Source organism: Pristis pectinata, chromosome 5 (assembly GCF_009764475.1).
Source record: "Pristis pectinata isolate sPriPec2 chromosome 5, sPriPec2.1.pri, whole genome shotgun sequence".
NCBI lineage: Eukaryota > Metazoa > Chordata > Chondrichthyes > Rhinopristiformes > Pristidae > Pristis > Pristis pectinata.
Genome location: NC_067409.1, coordinates 68,819,074 through 68,841,102, shown reverse-complemented (window position 1 = coordinate 68,841,102; position 22,029 = coordinate 68,819,074). Strand labels below are relative to the sequence as shown.

The 22,029-nt window shown below is 42.8% G+C and overlaps 2 protein-coding genes across 4 annotated transcripts in view; one reads left to right on the top strand and one right to left on the bottom strand.

Annotated features, from left to right (window-relative positions):
* The window catches only part of zdhhc3a (zinc finger DHHC-type palmitoyltransferase 3a), a 58,875-nt gene extending 46,524 nt beyond the window's left edge, over positions 1–12,351 (bottom strand). For both annotated transcript variants that reach the window (XM_052015380.1, XM_052015381.1), the window contains exons 1-2: positions 12,214–12,351; positions 7,558–7,887 (exon numbers count right to left, since the gene is read on the bottom strand). In XM_052015380.1, the coding sequence (XP_051871340.1) occupies positions 7,558–7,572 (15 nt within the window). In that variant the 5' untranslated portion in view covers positions 7,573–7,887; positions 12,214–12,351. The remainder of the gene's footprint in view (positions 1–7,557; positions 7,888–12,213) is intronic.
* Positions 12,352–12,441: 90 nt separating this feature from the next.
* The window catches only part of exosc7 (exosome component 7), a 36,866-nt gene continuing 27,278 nt past the window's right edge, over positions 12,442–22,029 (top strand). For both annotated transcript variants that reach the window (XM_052015379.1, XM_052015378.1), the window contains exons 1-2: positions 12,442–12,603; positions 18,137–18,238. In XM_052015379.1, coding sequence (XP_051871339.1) covers positions 12,505–12,603; positions 18,137–18,238 — 201 coding nt within the window. In that variant the 5' untranslated portion in view covers positions 12,442–12,504. The remainder of the gene's footprint in view (positions 12,604–18,136; positions 18,239–22,029) is intronic.

The window sequence follows — 22,029 nt, the reverse complement described above, 5'->3', positions numbered from 1 at the left end:
AACTCTGGGAAAAAGATATTGGTTGTCCACTCTATCTATGCCTCTTTTATGAACTTTTATCAGGTCTCCCCTCAGCCTCCACCACGAGAGAAAACAACCCAAGTTTGTCCAACCTCTCCTTATAGCACATGCCCTCTAATCCAGGCTGCATCCTGGTAAACCTCTTCTGCACCCTCTCCAGAGCCTCCACATCCTTCCTATAATGGCTGATACTGAACCACATTGCTTCTCTGGTGTCATGTGACCAAGATACACAGGTAACTACATATCTGCACTGTTAGTGCAATCACTGATTTCCACCTCCATAAAGCTATCAAATCCACACCTGAATCAGGTCTCCTGCTGCTGAAACTTCCACATTTGGTCTTTTTTGCAAGGTGGATGAAGATCAAAAATAGACAGGCTTTATATCGAATGAGACACCTGGAGCACTGTGTACAATTTTGCTCTCCTTATCTCAGCAAGGATATACTTGCCTAGGAGGCAGTGCAGTTAATTCTACTTGTGAAGCTCTCTGGAGTTTAGAATAGTGAGGTGATCTGGACAAGATAGATGTCATATTATTTCTCATGAGAAATTTCTCATTATGTCATAGGAGGCCATACACCCCATCAAGTCCATGCCAGCTCTCATAAGCAACTTCAACAATTCCATTCCCCCACTTGTTGCTCTGTAAGCCATTCTCTCACATGCTCATCAAATCTACCATGATTCACCCACACTAGGGGTAATTCATTGTAATCAGTTAATCTACCACGTTTTTGGGATGTGGGAGGAAAGTTGAACCCCTGGAGGAAAACCAAGAGATCACAAAGAGAATGTGCAAACTTCACCTAGACAGCCCCAGAGGTCAGGAATGAACCCAAGTCACTGGTGTTATGAGGCAACCTTCTGTACCACCCAATGAGAATCTACAACTGGGGTGTATCACTGCTTAAGAGATTGAATTGAGGACAGAATTCTTAACATTTAGAATTCTCCACTCCAGAGAGTGAGTGAGCATTAAGTACATTCAAGGCCGAAATGGAATCAAGGTTTATGGGGACCAAGTAGGACAGGGAAATTGAGGCCCTGATCATATCAGTCATGATATTACAGAGCAGCAGAGAAGATTTGAGGGGCCACATGACCTAATTCTCTTATTTATGTTCCTAAAATAATGATTGATATTTCATTGTCTCCAAGTACATTTAAAACCAGAATTTATGCAAGGTGCTTTATAAATACAACTTCCTTTGTCTGTGAGATCCATGTATTGTGCCATAAATTCAGCAAAGCAGCATACAACTAAACTGAACGACTGTTCCTACTTGACTCTGTTATGCACCCAGTGACAGAAGAGTGAAACGCCTTTGAAGTAGAACAAAACCAAACCTGAACTCAAAGAACAAGTTTACTTCAGTATAAATTTCCAAAGCATATTGACTTAGCACTAGAAAAGGGAACAACTTAGCTCCTTCACTCCTCCTGATCCTTCACCCACTTCTATGAGATGCAGGACCTCTTCACTTTTATGCAAAGAACCTCTTAAAAATAAAATTAGATGAAAAATATTTGAAACGGCCAAGGTGACAAAATGACGTGCATAAACAAAAAATTTACCAGAAGCATTTCCAAGTTTAAACTATCTCAGTTAACCGAAACAGCTCACATAATCAACAAAGCTTTTCCAACTTGCTGCAAACTCCATGTAATTTTACCAATTTCAGACATTCGTATGGGCCAGCTTCACCTATATTCCTGGTGGTACTGGTGGACTGCCATGAAATTTAGTAAAATAAGAGTTGAATAGATGACAAAGCGATTGTTGCTGATCAATTCAACAATTTTCTAAACCAAGTTCATTATCAATCAAACCATTTTTTGAGGTGGGGTGGTGAAAGAGGGAAAATGGCTGTTAAAAGGAGATACCCAAAATAAACAAGTTTAACAACTTTGGCAGGGACAGTTGTTGTATTTTGTTTTAAGTGAAACGTGACAGCAAAGATAAAGTTAACACACGTTGTTTAAAAAAAAGGATATTTACATAAAATTTCTCAATTATTTTGGCATAGGAACAGATAAATTAAGTGAATCAATAGAATAAAGCTGCCTCAAAAGTTTATCTAGAACCCAAGACATCAGTTAAAAGTTTTACTTGTTCTTAGCTACTTATCAGTCACAGACAGCTCTTATATACTTTTCTGTTCAATTCAGGCAACTGTACACAGAAGGAACAATTCCATCCACAAAACATGGGAACCAGAGTTCACATGCTTTCCTGTCTCCTCTTCAAAAGACTCAGGTTTCTTGGATTATTGTTCCAACGTAGCCGATCTCTTAGAAGAGGTGGACATAAGAGATCACAGAGCAAAAATACTTCAGATGCAGGAAATCTCAAACAAAACAAAACACTAGAAAAATAAAGTAGGCTGTTTTTTCCCCATTCAGTACGATCTTTGTCCCAGTATCACAGCTTCACAACGTTCACTTGTGAAAGTCGACCTGCACTGTAATAAATCAGATAACAGCAGGCCTAAAGAAAATATGATTAATGCTTTATTAGTACAATGCTAGCAGGAGTGAAGGATACAGAGAAAGAGTGAACAGTGTAACCCAAGGTCTGTACTGAATCCCACTCAAAGATGCACCAGTCAGTGTGTACTTTTATACCCACTTCATGAGAAACCTGCGTGGGAAGTTGCACTTACTAAGGCAGTTGCTTACAGCAAGCTTTTAGCAAAACAAGGTAAGTCTTAAAAACTTTTCTTTCTCACCCACACCTGGACATTTTTTTTTACAGCCACAACTATAGTCACCCCATGGCTAAGGCATTATCACACCATAGGAAGAATAGCTGACTATGGGAAGAATAGCTGCGTACAACATTGCCAGACGTTAACCCTTGTATTTCCAGTTATCTTTTACACACTAAGTGCCTAGAAATTACTTAACTTTGGTTTTGAAAATACTCAATGACATTCACAGCATACCAAAATTTCAAAGATCTATAACCATAAATAGCCAACCGCTTATCATGAGACTATGTCAGTCAGAGGGAAAAGCCTCTCAGCATCCACCCTGTCAATCCTAAGAATCTTGACTCAGATTATTTCTTTGTCCAAAACTCAGAAGCCAACCTCACTCAGTGACTCCTCACAGAGTGCCACTTATCCCAGGAATCAATCATTAATAATACATTTACAATTATTACAGTTACCAGAGCTAGTATATATGAAATAGTTATAGACACACAAGATAATTCCTCAGACAAGTTGTCTGAATTTAAAAGGAATGCTGCTGATTAAGGTGCAGCGTTTGTTAGTCAACAGAACTGACTTAAATAATTAAGCACAGCTCAATGATTTATTAATTACAGGGAGATCAAATAATAGTCTTTAATCTACTTGCAAAAGCACCAATTTCCCAAATAGATTAAATGAGCACAAATTGAGTGGATACTGCACCATCTAACTCTAAGCATCCAAGATTAATAAACAAAGCATTGCTAACAACAGTGATCCGTTCTCGATGACCTTAACAGATTCTATGCACGTTTTGAACAGAAGGGGATCGGAACATCACCATCTGCCCTGACAGCCTCCAATGCACCTGTGTCCACGGTCACCGTTGCAGACGCAAGATCAGTCTTATGGAGAGTGAACGCGTGGAAAGCATCTGACCCGGACGGAGTCCCTGGCTGTGTCCTTAGATCCTGCACAAATCAGCTGGCGAGGGTATTTGTAGACATTTTTAACCGCTCCTTACTTCAATCTGAGGTTCCCACCTCCTTTAAGACAAACACTATCACCCTGATACCAAAGAAAAATAGGTAACGTGCCTTAATGACTACTGCCCGGTAGCTCTGACATCCACCACCATGAAGTGCTTTGATCGGCTGGTCATGGCACACATCAACTCCAGCCTCTACCCACTGCAATTTGCCTAGCGCCAAAACAGGTCCATGGTGGACGCCATCTCCCTGGCCCTACACTCATCACTGGAGCATCCGGATAGTAAAGACACCCATGTTAGACTATTATTTATTGACCACAGCTCCACCTTCAATACTATAATGCTAAGCAAGCTCATCTCCAAACTCCTAAACCTGAGACTCAGCACCTCCCTTTGCAACTGGATCCTTGACTTCCTGACCAACAGACCATAATCAGTTAGGATAGGTAGTAACAACACCCCCATGATTATCCTAATGTTGGTATCCCTCAAGGCTGCGTCCTCAGCCCCCTACTTTACTCCCTATACACTCACAACTGCGTGGCCAGATTATGCTCTTACTCCATCTACAAGTTTGCAGATGACACCACTGTAGTGGGCTGAATCTCAAATAATGATGAGTCAGAGTACAGGAAGGAGGGAGCCTAGTGGCATGTGTCACGACAACAAGAGAGCTGGTCATTGATTTCAGGAAGCGGGAGCGATGCACATGCTCCTGTTTACGTCAATGGTGCTGAGGTCGAGAGGGTTGAGAGCTTCAAGCTCCTAGGAGTGAACATCACCAATAGCCTGTCCTGGTCCAATCACGTAGACACAAGGGCCAAGAAAGTACACTAGCGCCTCCACTTCCTCAGGAGGCTAAAGAAATTCGGTATGTCCCTGCTGACCCTCACCAACTTTTATAGATGTATCACTGAAAGCATCCTATCCAGACGCATCAATGGCAACTGCTCTGCCCAAGACTGCAAGAAACTACAGAGTTGTGGACACAGCTCAGCACATCACAGAAACCAGCCTTCCCTCCATGGACTCTGTCTACACTTCTCGCTGCCTTGATATAGCAGCCAGCATAATCAAAGATCCCACCCACCCCAGATATTCTCTCTTCTCCCCCCTCCCACTGGACAGAAGATACAAACGTTTGAAAGCACGTACCACCAGGCTCAAGGACAGCTTCTATCCTGCTGTTATAAGACAATTAAACGGTCCCCTTGTATGATAAGATGGACTCTTGACCTATGAATTGCCCTGTTATGACCTTGCTCATTATTGTCTGCCTGCACTGCACTTTCTCTGTAAATGCAACATTTTTTTCAGCATCCTGATATTGTTTTTCCCTTGTACTATGTTAATATACTGATGTAATGAAACAATCTGCATGGATGGCATGCAAAACAGTTTTTTCACTGCACCTCGTACATATGGCAATAATAAACCAATCTACCAATTCTTAGAAAAATCAAAGAATTAAAATTCTTACAGATCATGGAGTTGAAATTGATTCCACCAAACCCTGCAGAATTGTCATTTATTCCAGCTCCCTCAGAACAACATTTCAGAAGCAATGATTCTAAGGCCTTTGGGGCACCCCAAAGGAGTGAAGAAAACTATTCACCAGGGAGAAGGATGGGTACACTAATATTCTGCAGCATGTCTGTATCAGGAAGGCGTTAGAAATATTGGAGTTTTAGGGTGGATAAATCCCCAGGACCTGACAGGATCTATCTCAAGATGCCAAGGGACGAGATTTCTGGGGATCTAATGGAGATTTTGCATCTGTTAGCCATGGGTGAGGTACCAGAAAGCTGGAGGATAGCTCATGTTGTCATCCAAAAGGGGCAGTAGGGATAAGCCTGGAAACTATAGGCCAATGAGCCTTACACCAGTGGTAGGGAAGTTGTTGGAGAAGATTCTGAAGGACAGGCTTTATGTTCACTTGGAAAGGCAGGGACTGATCAGGAGGAATCAGCACAGTTTTGTGCAGGGGAGATAGTGTCTCACAAGTCTGAGAGTTCTTTTTTGAGGAGGTAACAAGGGAGATTGATGAAGGCAGGGTGGGAGATATTGCCTATATGGACCTTAGTAAGGCTTTTATTGAGGTTTCACATGATAGGCTGGTCCACAAGGTTAAAGCACAAGGGATCCCAAGCATGTTGGCAAACTGAATCCAAAATTAGCTTGGTGATAGGAGGCAGAGGGCAGTTGGTAAGTGGGTGCTTTTAACTAGAAAATCTGGCAACAAATGGTGTACTACTAGTTATTGGTGCTAGGGCCTTTATATATTAATAAATGACTGACAAAAATGTAGAGAATATGATTGGTAAGCTTTCAGGTGACACAAAAATTGGAGGGGTTTGTAGATGAAAAAGGTTGTCTAAGGATACAGTGGGACAGAGAGGTAGCAAATGGAATTTAATCTGGACTAGTGTGTAGATAATCCTTTGAGAAGTCAAATTCTGTAGGACATACAGTAAAAATGGCAGGAATTTTGAAATACCAGAGACACCATGGGGAGCAAGTCCGCTAGCTCACTGTAAAGTACATGATAGAGTAGTGAAAGAGTGCATTGGTGGTTTACTTATTAGGCCAAGGCATATGAGTGTAAGAGTCAGAATGTCTTGTCGCAGCTGTGCAAAACTTGGTTAGACTGCTACAATACCGTGCACAGTTCTCATCACCACACCACAGGATGTGGTACCAATAGAGAGAGTGCAGAAGAGATTCACCTGGACGTTGAGGGCTGTATTTCAAAGGGGGAGATTGAATAGGCTGGGTTTATTCTCACTGGAACGTAGGAGGCTGACCCTATAGAGATTATAAACAATCATGACAGGAATAGATAGGATAGTTAATCATAATCTTTAACCAGTGTAGCAGGGATTTAGAACTAGAGAGCACAGGTCTAAGGTGAGAGGAGAGAAATTTAAATGACCTGGAAGGGCACGTTTTTCCACACAGAGGGGTGACGATTATCTGGAATGAGATGCCAAAGGGAGGTGGTAGAGGCAGATAAATTACAGCATTTCAAAGGCATTTGGACAGGCACTTGGATAGAAAGGAGTAATGCAGGCAAATGGGATTAGCATAGATAACAGTCACGTGTGGATGAGGTGGGCTGGAAGGGCCTGTTTCTGTATTGTATGATTTGATGATTCTATAAATTGTTCTCAAAGGGACAAAGCCCAATGCAGTGTTGATATGAATCAACACAATGAAAGTTATGACCCTAGCATGCTCCAGAACTCCTGCCCCTACCAGGCCTGGAGAGAGAACAACAAATTATTGTGTATCGTGGGACACAATTTTAATAATTTTAATACAAAAAAAGTTCTTGGTGCTGGAAATCTAAAGCCAAAACAGAAACTGTTGGAAATAGGTCAGGCCAAGGCCAGATCTGTGGGAAGCGAAACAGTTAATGTTTCAGGTTTTGTTTTCCTCTTTTGTCTACGTTCTCATTTTCTAACTGCTTCCATTCACTTATTGTGCCTGCTTATCCCCATGGTCACCCTGGTTTTATCCCATAGGAGACACACCCCACCTCCACTTACTGCTGAACAAGATTTTTGTCTCCTTCCCAATGCCTTCAAAGGGGTCTTCAACCAGTTTCTCCCCCCACATATATTGCCCTGCCCTCCTGAGTAATTTCTAGCATTTTCTATTTTTAGATTACACAATTTTAATTTTTTGTCTTTTTTTCTTAATTGTTAGTTTAAAAATGGGACTGTACCCAAGGCTTTATGTCTGGTGTTTTTTAGACATTGAAAGCTAGCAGAGGCTTTCAATATATTCTAATTAGTCAGAGTCCCAAAAGCAATCAGTTATTGAGATAATGAGGAGACTTACAGGATCCGTCAGCATGGCCTAGAGTGAGAAGCCAAAGCAAGGAAAGCCAGTGCATTGAAGATAATCCCATTTATGATACTGTACAGCAAGTCTTTTCCGGGAATGGAGCATTACAAAAACCACAACAAACTCTGCATAGAAAATCAGCCATCCAGGTTACGATGACACAGGCCAGCCCACAACCATCTTTGATAAACCAGATCCTATCCCATCGAGCTGTCACTGGAGGGGGGTGGGACACACTGGTCGGCTTTGCAGATATTCAGCTTGCCGCTCAATGTCTCTGCTGCGACTAGTTGATATCATGATGTATGTAGTCCATAATTAAACCTGTTAATTCAAAAAAAGAAACAGCCATTTTCAATGATACCACTGGACTCAGTTACTCAGCACTGAAACAGACCCTTCAGCCCACTATATGAATAACAACCTTGAAGTACCCCTTTGTACTAATCCCATTTACTAGCACTTGGCTTGTAGCCTTCTAAGCCCTTGACAATTCAAGTGTTTGTTTAGATACTTAAATACTGTGAAAGTCCTCTGCCTCCATTGCCCACTCAGGTGGTGCATTCCAGATTTCAATGACTCTCTCTGGGTGAAAATCTTCTTCCTTTGATCCCTTCTAAACCTTGTACCCTTTGCCCTAAATCAATGCACCTAGCTACAGACACCTCTGCTTATGGGGAACAGTTTCCTATTTTATACTCTACCAATGCTCCTCATAATATTATAAATTCAGCCTCTCCTCATAACTGAAAGGCTCCATCCCAGGCAACATCCTGGCAAATCTCCTCTGCACCCTCTCCAGCGCAATCACATTCTTCCTGTAGCGTGCAGCCAGAAATGCACACAGTGTTCCAACTGTGGCCTAACCAATGTTTTATAAAGTTGCACCATGACCTTTTTGCTCTTATATTCTTATGCGCTGAAAGCAAGTATCCCATATGCCTTCTTTACAACCCTATCTAGTGTAGCCACCGTTATGGATCCTTGGACTTTTATGCCCACAGTACCTCAGTGCTCCCTAGGGCTCTTTCTCATTGGGAGGAATAATAAGGATAGGACATCCACAAAGTGCAGCAGTATCTTGCACTCATCAGGATTAAATTCCATCTGCAATTGCACTGCTCATACTACCAACTATGGAACATTACAATATTGAACATACAACAGTGCAGCACAGGAAAAGACCCTTCAGCCAATGATGTGGTGCCAAACTAATGAAACCAGTAATTAAATGCCAAACTAAACTAATACCTTCTGCCTACACAATGTCCATCTCTCCCTAATCTCTGCACATTCATGTGCCTATCCAAGAGCCTCTTAAAAGTTTCTATCATATTTGCCTCCACCACCACCCCGGCAGCACATTCCAGACATCCACCACTCTCTGTGTAAAAGAAAACTTGCTCCACACGTTTCCTTTGAACTTGCAGCCTCTCACCTTAAATGCATGCGCTCCAGTACAAGATATTTCGACCTTGGGAAAAAGATACTGGCTGCCTACCCTATCTATGCCTCTCATAATCTTATAAACTTCTATCAGGTCTCCTCTCACCCTCCACAGTAAACAACCCAAGTTTGTCCAATCTCTCCTTCTAGCACATTCCATCTAATCTAGGCAGCATCCTGGTAAACCTCTTGCCAACTGCATGCTGCATCTGACACTTGCTTTCTGGGACTGGTGAACAAGGATACTTCCTGACTCTTGAATTCAATGCCTTGACTAATAAAAGGCAAACATGCCATACCCCTTCTTTACCACTCTATCAACCTGTGCAGCCAATTTCAGGGAGCTATGGACTTGGACCCCAAGATCCCTCCATACATCAACGCTGTTAAGGGTCCTGCCATTAACTGTGCTCTGTCCCTTTACATTTGATCTCCCAAAGTGCAACACCTCATACTTGGCCGATTAAACTCCATCTGCTATTTCTCTGCTCATATCTGCAACTGATCTACATCCCACTGTACCCTTTGGCAATTTTCTACACTACCCACAACACCACTAATCTCTGTGTCTTCTGTGAACTTACTAATCCACCTACCCAAGTTTTCACCCAAGTCATTGATATATATCACAAACAGCAGAGGTCCCAGTACTTGATCTCAGGATGTCCCCTCAACCACTAATTACCCTGTCTTCCATCAGCAAGCCAATTCTGAATCCAAACAGCCAAGTCACCATAGATCCCATTCATCTTAACCTTCTGGATGAAACTACCTTTAAGAACCTTGCCAAACACCTTACTAAGATCCATGTAGACAACATCCACAGCTCTACCTTCATCACTTCCTCAAAAACCTCAATCAAGTTGGTAAAACACACCTTGCTCCGCAAAGCCATGCTGACTGTCCCTAATTAGGCCACGGTTTTCCAAATGCTAAATCCTATCCCTAAGAATCCTCTCCATTAGTTTTGCTACCACTGACATGAGACATATCAGTCCATAGTTTCCAGGATTATCCCTATTTCCCATCTTGAACAAAGGAACAACCTTAGCCTTTGGCTAAAGATGACACAAAGATCTTGGTCAAGGCCCCACCGATCTCATCTTTTGCCCCTCTCAATAACCTGGGGTATATCCCATCAGGCCCTGGGGGCTTATCCATCTTAACATTCTTTAAGAGATCCAACTATCGCTATCTCAAAATGCCATAGCACATTAGCACAATCCTCCACATCCTTCTCCTTAGTAAATACCGACACAAAGCAATCATTTAGGGCCTTGGTCACATCCTCCGCCTCCAAGCACATGTTCCCTCTTTTATCCTGAGTGGTCCTTCCTCTCCCTTGTTATCCCCTTGCTCTTGATGTATGTATTGAATACCTTGGGATTCTCTTTAATCTTACTTTCCGTAGTCCCTCCTGTCTCTCCTAATTCCCTTCTGGAGTTCTTTTCTAGCTTCTTTACTCACCTCAAGTGCTCTGTTTGATTTTTAGATTCCTAAGCCTTACATATGCTTTGTTTTCCTTCTTGACTAAATTCACGACGTCTCTTGTAATCATAGGTCCCCTCACCTTGCCATCTTTCCTTCTTACTAGAAAATACCTGTCATGTACTTTGTGCAGTTGGTCTTTAAATACCTTCCACATGTCAGATGTGGACTGTTCCCAATTAACTCTCCCTCGTTCCTACATAATAGTCTCATAAATTGCCCTGCCCCCAATTTAATACTCTCCATAGCTTCCACACTTATCCTTATTCATAGCTATCTTAAAACTTAAGGAGTTGTGATCACTGTTTCCTAAATGTTCTCCCACTGCAAGATCAGTATGGCCCATTCCCAGGCTCATTTCCCAGGTTCAGTATGGCCCATTCGCTCTTTGGATTATCTACCTACTGATTTAAGAAACCCTCTTAGATGCACTTTACAAATTCTGCCCCACCTAAGGCTCTTGCACTAAGGAGGTACCAGTCTATATGAGCTGCAGAGAAAGTGGTTGAGGCAGGTACATTAACATTTAAAAGGTACTTAGACAGGTACATATGCATGGGAAAGACTTAGATGGATAGGGGCCAAACACAGGCAAACGGGACTAGTTTAGATGGGACTCCTGGTGAACGTGGACCAGTTGGGCTGAAGAGTCTGCCTCCGTGCTTTATGACTCTAGATCAAGGAGGCTAAAGTCACCCATGACAACAACCTTGTTGCTTCTACAAGAGAAACAAAGGACTCCAGATGCTGGAATTTTTTTTTTAAACAGGTTATAGGCAGATGCAGGGAGGAGGGGAGAGCAGATCCACCAGGTAATGGGTCAAAGGCAAGGAGAAAAAGGAAAAAAAGGTGAGAAAAAGAGATGGGCTAGGAAAGGGAAGAAGAGAAGTAGCAGGGTGGGGGGTGTGTTTACTTAAAGTGGAGAATTCAATGTTCATGCTGTTAGGCTGCAAGGTTCCAAGACAGAAAATGAGGTGCTGTTCCTCTAGCTTGTGCTTTGGAATTCTCCTGGCAATGGAGGAGGCAGAGGACTGACATATTGGTGATAGTGGAAGAAGGGGAGTTGAAGTTGACTGGCAATGGGGAGATGCAGATCACAGTTACATTTTTTTTAAAAACACCTTTCTGCACCTTTCCCTAGTCTGCCTACATATCTGTTCTTCAATGTCCCAGTGGCTATTGGGGGGCTATAGTATAATCTCATCAGAGTGATTGCACCTTTCTTATTTTTGAGTCCTACCCATATGAACTCTTGGATGAGCTCTCCATTATGCTCCCTCTGAGTGCAGCTGTAATACCATTCCTAATTAATAGTACAACTCCCTTTCTATCTTTTCTAAAAGATCAAAACCCTGGAACATTCAGTCCTATCCCTCTCTCCACCAACTCTCTATAATGGCCACAACATCACAGTTCCATGTACTGATCTATGCTCTAAGTTCATCACCCTTAATACTACTAGCATTAAAACGAACAGACTTCAACCCATCCGTGCCATCGTGTCTATTATCTTACTTCTGCCTATCCTTCCTTACAGACGGATTGGACCTTCCTCTCAATCCCTTCACTTTCTGACCTAGTGCTCCAGTTCCCAGCCGCCTGACAAACTGGCTTAAGTCCTCCCGAGAAACACCAGCGCACTTGCCGGCCAGGGTATTGGTTCCCCGCCAATTAATGCGCCTCTCCCCGCCACCTGCTGAATACAACCCTCGTTACCTCAGCACCTCGCCGGCTGCCCTGGCACCTCCCGGTTACCCCGGACACCAGGAGGAAACGGAAGCCAGACTCCAGCCACTGGAACTGACGTCATTCAACGTTCATCAACGTCGCCTTTAACCGTTCAGAGACGTCAGGACGTTATCACGAGTAAAGCAACGTTTGGTTTTTAACATTTTACTAATCATTTTTCTATTTTATCTTGTGACGCGCAGGATAACATCTCTTCACAGGAAAACCTCATACTTGGTTTCTCAAAGGCGGCGTTTGCGGGCTCAGGTGTGGACGCGCATGCGCCTCCATGCCGTGCCGGCGCAGTTTGATGACGTCAAGATGGCGGCGGTGGTGCTGAGTGAGGCGGAGCGGGTCTACGTGATGTATGGGGTCCAGGTGGGGACCCGGTGTCCCGGGGCGGGGGAGGAGAGAGACTGGTGGTGTATGTGGGGTGTGGTTCGTGGGGGGTCCCGGGTGGGTGGGTGTGTGTGCGCGCGCGAGGGGGGGGAGACCAAGGTATTGGGGTCCTGGGACGTATGTGGGGAGTGGGGTTCCGGGGTTGGGTCCAGGTTTGTGGGCTACAGGGGGTCCAGATGTGTAATTTTATATACTTCAAATATGAGCCCTCTTAATCACCTCTACTCCAGGGAAAACAGACCTAGTCTCTCTTCATTACTGAAACACCCATCCCAAGGAACATCCTGATGTATCTCTGCACCTTCTCCAGCACTATCAGTTTTCCGATAATGTGGTGACCAGAACTACATGCAATATTCCTGCTGAGATCTGACCAAAGTTGGAGTATGACCTCCCTGCTCTTGTATTCAACGTCCAACTAATGAAGGCCGGTGTCCCACTATGCCGCCTTATCCATTTTGTCTACCTTCACTGTCTACTTCAAGCGTCTTGCACACCAAAATTGGGGAGCGGGAGGCTTTTAAAAGTGACATCAGTAGATCTCAGTGCCAGCATATTCCTGTTACAATGAAGGGTAAGGATGAAGAGGTTAGAGAGTTAAGGGAGGGCTATGCTGATAATTTGGAGCAAGTCTGTATCGGGAAGGAGGGAGTGTTAGAAATATTAGAGCACATTAGGGTTGATAAATCTCCAAGGCCTGATGGGATCTATCCCAGATCACTAAAGGAAGCAAGAGAGGATTGCTGGAGCTCTGGAGCTTTCTAGATTTTCTACACAATGTCTGTGCCAACCATGATGCCAGTTTAAACTTATCCCATATGCATGCACATGGTCCATATCCCTTCATTCCCTCCCTGTTCATGTATCTGTCTAAATGTCTCTTGTATGCTGCTATCCTATCTACTCCCACCACCTTACCTGGCAGTGCATTCCAGCCACCTACAACTGTTTGTGTAAAACAAAAACTTGCCTCAAATTTCCTTTGAACTTTTCCTGTCTCACCCTGTGCCTTCTTGTATTGACATTTCCATCTGGGGAAAAAGGCTCTCAATTTTGTAGACTTCTATCAGGTCAGCCCACAGCCTCCAGCACTCTAGAGAAAACAGTCCAAGTCCACGCTCTTTAATCCAAGCAATCCTGGTGAACCTCTTCTGCACCCTCTCCAAAGCCTCCACATGCTTCCTGTAATGTGGCGACCAGAACTGCACACAAATCTCCAAATGTGGCCTAACCACAGTTTTATACAGCTGCAACATAACTTCCCAACTTTTATACTCAGCACCCTGCCTTCTTCACTGCTTTTTTTGGGGAATTATGGACCTGCACCCCAAGATCCCTCTATACATCAATGCTCCTAAGGGTCCTGCCATTTAACATTACTTTCTTCTTACATTTGACTTCCCAAGCTGCAATACCTCACACTTGTCTGGATTAAACACCATCTGCCATTTCTAACAAGGATGGCAAGGTTTGGGAAGCTTGGATGACAAGAGATGTTGTAAATTTAGTCAGAATGATAAAGGAAGCATGTATAAGTTTTAGTTCAGGCAGGGCCCTGAAGAAATATAAGAAAATAGGACGGAACTCACACAGGGAATCGGGGGGAGGGCCAAACAAAGATAGGAATAGACCTTGTGGGGAAAGTAATAAATTGGAGGACAGCAAATTACGAGAGTTTCGGCAGGAGCTAGGGAGAGTTCATCAGCACACAGCTGTTTTTGGTTAAAGTTCCACATCTGATGTGGAGGGTGTTGATAGACCAACCGCACAGAGCACAGTTCCAGTAAGAAAGAAGAACGAGGATCGCAGTGTAAGGGAATCTTGGATGATGAAAGAGGTTGTCAATTTAGTCTAGCACAAAAGGGAGGCATATGTAAGGTTTAAGAAAGCCTTGGAATACAAAGAAGCCATAAAAGAACTCAAAGGGAATTAGGAGAGAAAGGAGAAGCCATGAAAAGACCTTGGCAGGTAGGATTAAAGAGAATCCCAAGCCAGTCACAGAAAGAGGATAACTAGGGAGAGGGTAGGGCCACTGACGATGAAGGACGGGAACATGTGCTTGGAAGCGGTGGATGTGGGCAAGATCCTAAATGAGTACTTTGCATCAGTATTTACAAAGGAGAAGAACGTGGATAATGAGATCAGTGTGCAGAATGCTAATATGCCAGGGCATTTTAAGATAAATAAAGAAGTGATATTGGGTCACTTGAAGAATATCAGGGTCGATGAGTCCCCAGGGCCTGATGGGATATACCCCCAGTTTATTGAGAGAGACGAGATGAGATTGCTGAAGCCTTGACAGAGATCCTCTCTCATCACAGGTGAGGTTCCAGAGGGTAGCCAATGTTGTTCCTTTGTTTAAGATATCCTTCCTACCACCAAGCCAATAAAAAATCCAGTTGGCTAGCTCACCCTGCATTCCATAACCAATCTTCCAGATCTGCCTACCATATGGTTGGATCTAGCAGACCTTGTCAAAGTCCAGAATGATAAATGTAGACAATATCTCTCACCCTGCCCTTGTCAATCCTTTTGGTCACCTCTTCAAAACCACAGTCAAATTCATGAGGCATGATTTCCCACACACAAGGCCATGCTGACTATCCCTAATCAGTCCTTCCCTTTCTCTTTTGGTAACTTTCCCAGTGACCATGATTCGATTAGTTTTAAAATAATTATGGAAAAGGATAGAACTAATCCACAAGTTGGGGCAAGGCTATTGTTGATGGCATTAGGCAGGAACTTGCAAAGTTTGATAGGGAGAGACTGTTTGCAGGTATGTGGGAGACGAGATAAGGGAGAGTTCAGGGTGAGCAGTGTCCTGTTTGAGTGAATTGGAATTGGTTTATTATAGTCACATGTACCGAAGTACAGTGAAAAACTTGTCTTGCATTCTGTTCATACCAATCAATTGCATTGGTAAAACAACAGAATGCAGAATAAAATATAACAGCTACAGAGGAAATGCAATGCAGGTAGACAATAAGGTGCAAGGCCATAACATTGTGAGGTCAAGAGTCCAGCGTATTGTACTAGGGAACCGTTCAATAGTCTTATAACAGAGGGATAGAAGCTGTCCTTGAGCCTAGTGGTACATGCCTTCAGGCTTCTGTATCTTCTGCCTGATTGAAGAGGGGAGTTGAGAGAATGTCCGGGGTGGGTGGGATCTTTGATTATGTTGGCTGCTTTACTGAGGCAGCGAGAAGAGTAGACAGAGTCCATGGAGGGGAGGTTGGTTTCCGTGATGTACTGAGCTGTGTCCGCAACTCTGCAGTTTCTTGCGATCACGGACAGAGCAGTTGCCATACCAAGGTGCCCAGATAGGATTCTTTCCATGGTGCATCAATAAAAATTGGTGAGGATTGACAGCGACATATCAAATTTCTTTAGCCTCCTGAGGAAGGAGAGGCACTGGTAAGCTTTCTTGGCCATGGCGTATATGTGTTTGGACCAGGACAGTTCTTCCTAGGAACTTGAAGCTCTAAACCATCTTGACCTCAGCACTGTTGATATAGACAGGAGCACGTGCACCACCCCCCTTCCTGAAGTCAATGACCAGCTCTTTTGTTTTACTGACATTGAGGCAAAGGTTGTCATGACACCATGTCACTAGGCTCTCTATCTCCTTCCTCTGCTCCGACTCATCATTACTTGAGATATGGCCCACTACGTTAGTATCATCTGCAAACGTAGATGGAGTTAGAGCAGAATCTGGCCATGCAATCATGCGTTTATAGGGAGTAAGGTAGGGGGCTGAGGACGCAGCCTTGTGGGGCACCAGTGTTGAGACGGAGGGGGTGTTGCTGCCTATCCTTACTCAAGTCAAGGATCCAGTTGCAAAGGGAGGTGTTGAGTCCCGGGTATCTGAGCTTGGGGATGAGTTTGCTTGGAATTATGGTATTGAAGGTGGAGCTGTAGTTAATAAACAATAATCTAACATAGATGTCTTTGCTGTCCAGATGCTTCAGAGATGAGTGTAGGGCCAGGGAGATGGCATCCGCCATAGACCTACTTCAGCGGAAGGCAAGTTGCAGAGAGTCGAGGTTTTCTAGGAGGCTGGAGTTAATGCATGCCATGACCAGCCTCTCGAAGCACTTCATGATGGTGAATGGCAGAGTGGGCAGTAGTCATTAAGGCATGTTACCTTGTTTTTCTTGGGTACTGGCATAATAGTGGTCTTAAAGCAGGTGGGAACCTCAAATTGAAGCAGGGACAGGTTAAAAATATCTGAAAATAACCCCACCAGCTGATCTGCGCAGGATCTAAGGACACGGCCAGGGACACCATCCGGGCCCGATGCTTTCTGCGGGTTCACTCTCCGGAAGACTGATCTTGTGCCTGTAGAAAGGTTCAGGTGCATTGGAGGCTGTCGGGGTGGGTGGTGACATACCAATCCTCTTCTGTTCAAAACGTGCATAGAATATGTTAAGCTCACTGGCAAGGAATGCGCTGTTGTAGGTGATACTGCCCGACTTCATTTTTTAGTCCGTTATAGCACGTAAGCCCTGCCGCAGCTGACAGCTGGTCTGGGACTCGATTTTGGACTGGTATTGTCTCTTGGCATGAAGGGCAAGGCTGGCAGGATTAGGGAACGTTGCAGCTCTGGTCAGGAAAAAGGTATATATCAGGTATAGGCAGCTGGGATCAAGTAAATCGCTTGAGGAATATAAGGGATGTAGGAGTATACTTGAGAAGGAAATCAGGAGAGCAAAAAGAGGACAGTTCAGATAAGGTGAAAGAAAATCCTCAGATTCTGTAAGTATATTAAGAACAAAAGGATAACAAGGGAGAGAATAGTTCCCATTAAAGATCAGTGTGGTTGTGGAGCCACAGGTGATGGGAGAAGTCGTAAATGAATATTTACCATGTAGCAGGTCATGGATGTTAGGGAAATCGGGGAAGAAAATCGTGATGCCCTGAAACATTTCAACATTACAATAGAGGTGGTGTTGGCAGTCTTAAAGTGTAGAAAGGTGGATAAGTCCCTGGAGCCTGACCAAGTGTATCCTAGGACATTGCGGGAAGAAATTACTGGGGCCTTGGCAGATACATTTTTATCATCATTAGCAAAGAGTGAGGTACTGGAGGGTGGCTAACATTGCACCTTTATTTAAGAGGGGCTGTAAAGCTATGTAAAACATGGAGCTACAGGTAAGCGGTGTTGGTGTTTCAGGAGCCTGGACATTATATATTAAACGCAAGGAATTTTTCAGACTTTCTATTGTTTGCTAAATCATTTCTATTTCTTCATTCTGTGCTGAGTGTTGCCATATTTTATTGAGCAAATCCCTAAGCATTTAGGAAAAATTCCCACAGGAAACTTGTTTGAGTACAATACACAACCACTGCTATATAACACTCCAGGAGCACAAAATTTTATCCTACTTGCCTGACTTAACTCTTCAGTTTGCTTCCACTGTTCTCTTGTTATATTTGTTCTTTTGTACATTGTTCTGTTTTAAAGTTATGAATTGATGAATTAAAACTACTTTTTCCTGTTTCCATTCTTCAGGATGATCTGCGAATTGATGGACGTGGTTGTGAAGATTATAGACACATAGAAATAGAAACAGATGTGGTGTCGAACACAAGTGGGTCTGCCAGAATGAAAATTGTAAGGACTGTATGGTGCTGTCTTTATTCTAAATCGGAGTGTCCTTTGGAACATCTGTCGCAATATTTAATTCCATTTGTTGAGCCTCATTAAGTATTCTTAAACATGAGAGCAATCAACACTAATGGATCGTAGTTCATCTGTGGAGAATTATCCAGAACTGTATTTTTGTGTAGTTTTTTTAGTAGTTCCACCTGATGGAAAGAGAAAAAAATATGCTGCTGAGGATGTGGGACGCTTTAGTTGTTAAAATATAGTTCTTGGGTATCTAACAGTTATCAGGAAAATGTTGCCAGCTATTTGCCATTACTAAGTCAAATTACATTATCAACTATTCCAGTTATTACAGGTGGTGTATAATGTGGCTCATGTACTGTACTTGCCTCTGTGTCAGAGGGTTGTGGGTTCAAGTCCCACTTCATAAACCTGGGTGTAACAATTAGGCTGAGAGTGCATTATTGCCAATAGAATATAACAATAATCAGCACAGAGTGACAAATTAGAAATAATTTGATAAACAATATACAGTGGCATGCAAAAGTTTGGGCATCCCTGGTCAAAATTTCTGTTACTGTGAATAGTTAAGTGAGTAGAAGATGAACTGATCTCCAAAAGTCATAAAGTTAAAGATGAAACATTCTTTTCAATATTTTGAGCAAGATTAGTGTATTATTTTTGTTTTGTACAACTTTAGAGTGGAAAAAAAAGGAAAGGAGCACCATGCAAAAGTTTGGGCACCCCGAGAGATTTGAGCTCTCAGATAACTCTTACCAAGGTCTCAGACCTTCATTAGCTTGTTAGGGCTATGGCTTGTTCACAGTCATTAGGAAAGGCCAGGTGATGCAAATTTCAAAGCTTCATAAATCCCCTGACTCCTCAAACCTTGTTCCAACAATGAGCAGCCATGGGCTCCTCTAAGCAGCTGCCTAGCACTCTGAAAATTAAAATAAATGATGCTCACAAAGCAGGAGAAGGCTATAAGAAGATAGCAAAGTGTTTTCAGGTAGCTGTTTCCTCAGTTCGTAATGAAATTAAGAAATGGCAGTTAACAGGAACGGTGGAGGTCAAGTTGAGGTCTGGAAGACCAAGAAAACTTTCCAAGAGAACTGCTCGTAGGATTGCTGGAAAGGCAAATCAAAACCCCCGTTTGACTGCAAAAGACCTGCAGGAAGATTTAGCAGACACTGGAGTGGTGCTGCACTGTTGTACTGTGCAGCGACACCTGCACAAATATGACCTTCATGGAAGAATCATCAGAAGAAAACCTTTCCTGCATCCTCACCACAAAATTCAGCGTCAGAAGTTTGCAAAGGAACATCTAAACAAGCCTGATGCATTTTGGAAACAAGTCCTTTGGACTGATGAAGTTAAAATAGAACGTTTTGGCTGCAATGAGCAAAGGTATGTTTGGAGAAAAAAGGGTGCAGAATTTCATGAAAAGAACACCTCTCCAACTGTTAAGCACGGGGGTGGATCGATCATGCTTTGGGCTTGTGTTGCAGCTAGTGGCACGGGGAACATTTCACAGGTAGAAGGAAGAATGAATTCCAATTAAATACCAGCAAATTCTGGAAGCAAACATCATATCATCTGTAGAAAAGCTGAAGATGAAAAGAGGATAGCTTCTACAACAGGATAACAATCCGAAACACTACCTCAGGAGGCACAAGCTGAAGGTTTTGCTATGGCCCTCACAGTCCCCCGACCTAAACATCATCAAAAATCTGTGGATAGACCTCAAAAGAGCAGTGCATGCAAGACGGCCCAAAAATCTCACAAAACTAGAAGACTTTTACGAGGAAGAATGGGCGAAAATCCCCCAAACAAGAATTGAAAGACTCTTAGCTGGCTACAGAAAGCATTTACAAGCTGTGATACTTGCCAAAGGGGGTGTTACTAAGTACTGACCATGCAGGGTGCCCAAACTTTTACTTTGGGCCCTTTTTTGTTATTTTGAAACTGTAAAAGATGGAAATAAAAAAGTAATCTTGCTTAAAATATTTAAAAAATGTGTCATCTTTAACTTTATGTCTTTTGGAAATCGAGTCATCTTTTACTCGCTTAGCTAGTCACAGTAACAGAAATTTTGACCAGGGGTGCCCAAACTTTTGCATGCCACTGTATCTAAAACATATGTTTGGTCTTTCAGATAACGCACTAAGCTAAGGCTCTTTCCGGTGGCCACAGAAGATCATAGGATTGTACAGCACAGAAACAGGCCTTTTGGCCCACTTCGTAAATGGTGACCATTTTGCCCATCTACACTAAATCCCATTTGTTTGAATTTTGACCATATCCATTTATTCCTTGCCTATTTAAGTGTCTGTTTAAATGCCTCTTAAATATAGTAATTGTATCCAATTCACCACCTCCTCTGGCAGCGAATTCGAGATATCAACCACGCCCTGTGTAAAAATCCTACTCCTCAGATCCCCTTTAAAACTTCTTCCTCCAACCTATGCCTTCTCGTTTTTGATACCACTACCATCAGAAAGAGATTCTGACTAGCCACCCTATCTATGCCCCTCAACCTGTACACCTCCATCAGCTCACCCCTCAACCTCCTTTGCTTCAGGGAAATTATGCCCAGTCCATCTAATCTCTCACCATAGGCCACATCCTGGTAAATCTCCTCTGCACTCTCTCCAGTTTAATCACATCCATCCTATAGTGTGGTGACCACAACTGCACACAATACTCCCAGCTAGTGTTTTGTGAAATTGCAACATAATGTGCCAATTCTTATCATAGAATCAAAAAGTTGTACAGCACAGAAAAGGGTCTTTTTGGCCCTTCTTAACCATGTCAACCATGATGCCTATCTACACTAATCCCATTTACCTGCATTACACCTTTCCTGTACAAGTACCTGTCTAAATGCCTTTTAAATGTTGTGCGGTATGGACTTGATGAAATGTAAAACACTAGAGTCTCTAGTGGCACAGACAAACCTCCCATCTGTCAGGGAGAGTTGTCTTTGTTCAAGCAGTAGGAGTAGGGGAGTATGTTCCAGCTCCATGAGAAGGGTTATCTGTAATTGAATGCTCAAAGGGAATTGTGTATCGCCAGGATGTGGAAACCAACCAATTAAACGGCATTTCATTGAGAATGAAGATCTTGTGCTTCCTATTTACATTACAATATACCATTGTGTTTTATTGGCAGAAAGTCAGCCTTGCATCTGCTGATTTGTTTGTTTCAAAGTAAGGGGTACTTAGTGCTTTAGTGATTTTTATCATAATTGTTATTTCTAGTGATCAAGAGTGAGATGCCATTCTTGCCGTTCACCACAATGAAAGCACTGCAAAATCCACATTTAAGAGCTAGGGTTGATTGTAGATCCAAAAAAACTTAACTAATTTCAGAAGTATGCTTTGAACCCTTTGAATACTTGAATTAAAATGCTTATCTTGACTAATGCTGTTTGGGTAGCCCAGATTTTATGTTAAGGGTAAAGCAAGCAGCCTGGCCTGAAGGTTTGTGTTTGCCTTGCTAAATGTTGGAAAAAAAGCCAATAATTCTAGAAAATGTCTTTGGAGGAACAGCAGAGAGTTAAGGCCTGTCAGTTATGAAATTAAATATAAATGTATTTACTAATGCAATTTTTTTTTACTGAACAGAAGTTTGTTAAGGACAGTTTGTTGAGAAAAGAACCTTCAAATTTTCCTCTGTAGATTGGCTGCTGATCTGATGTTTGAAGGTCTGATCTTAATCTGTTAACCACATTCTGTGTTTACTTGTTTAGGATTATTCTGAGCTTTGTAAAGAGAGACTTGCTTTCTGTGGCACCT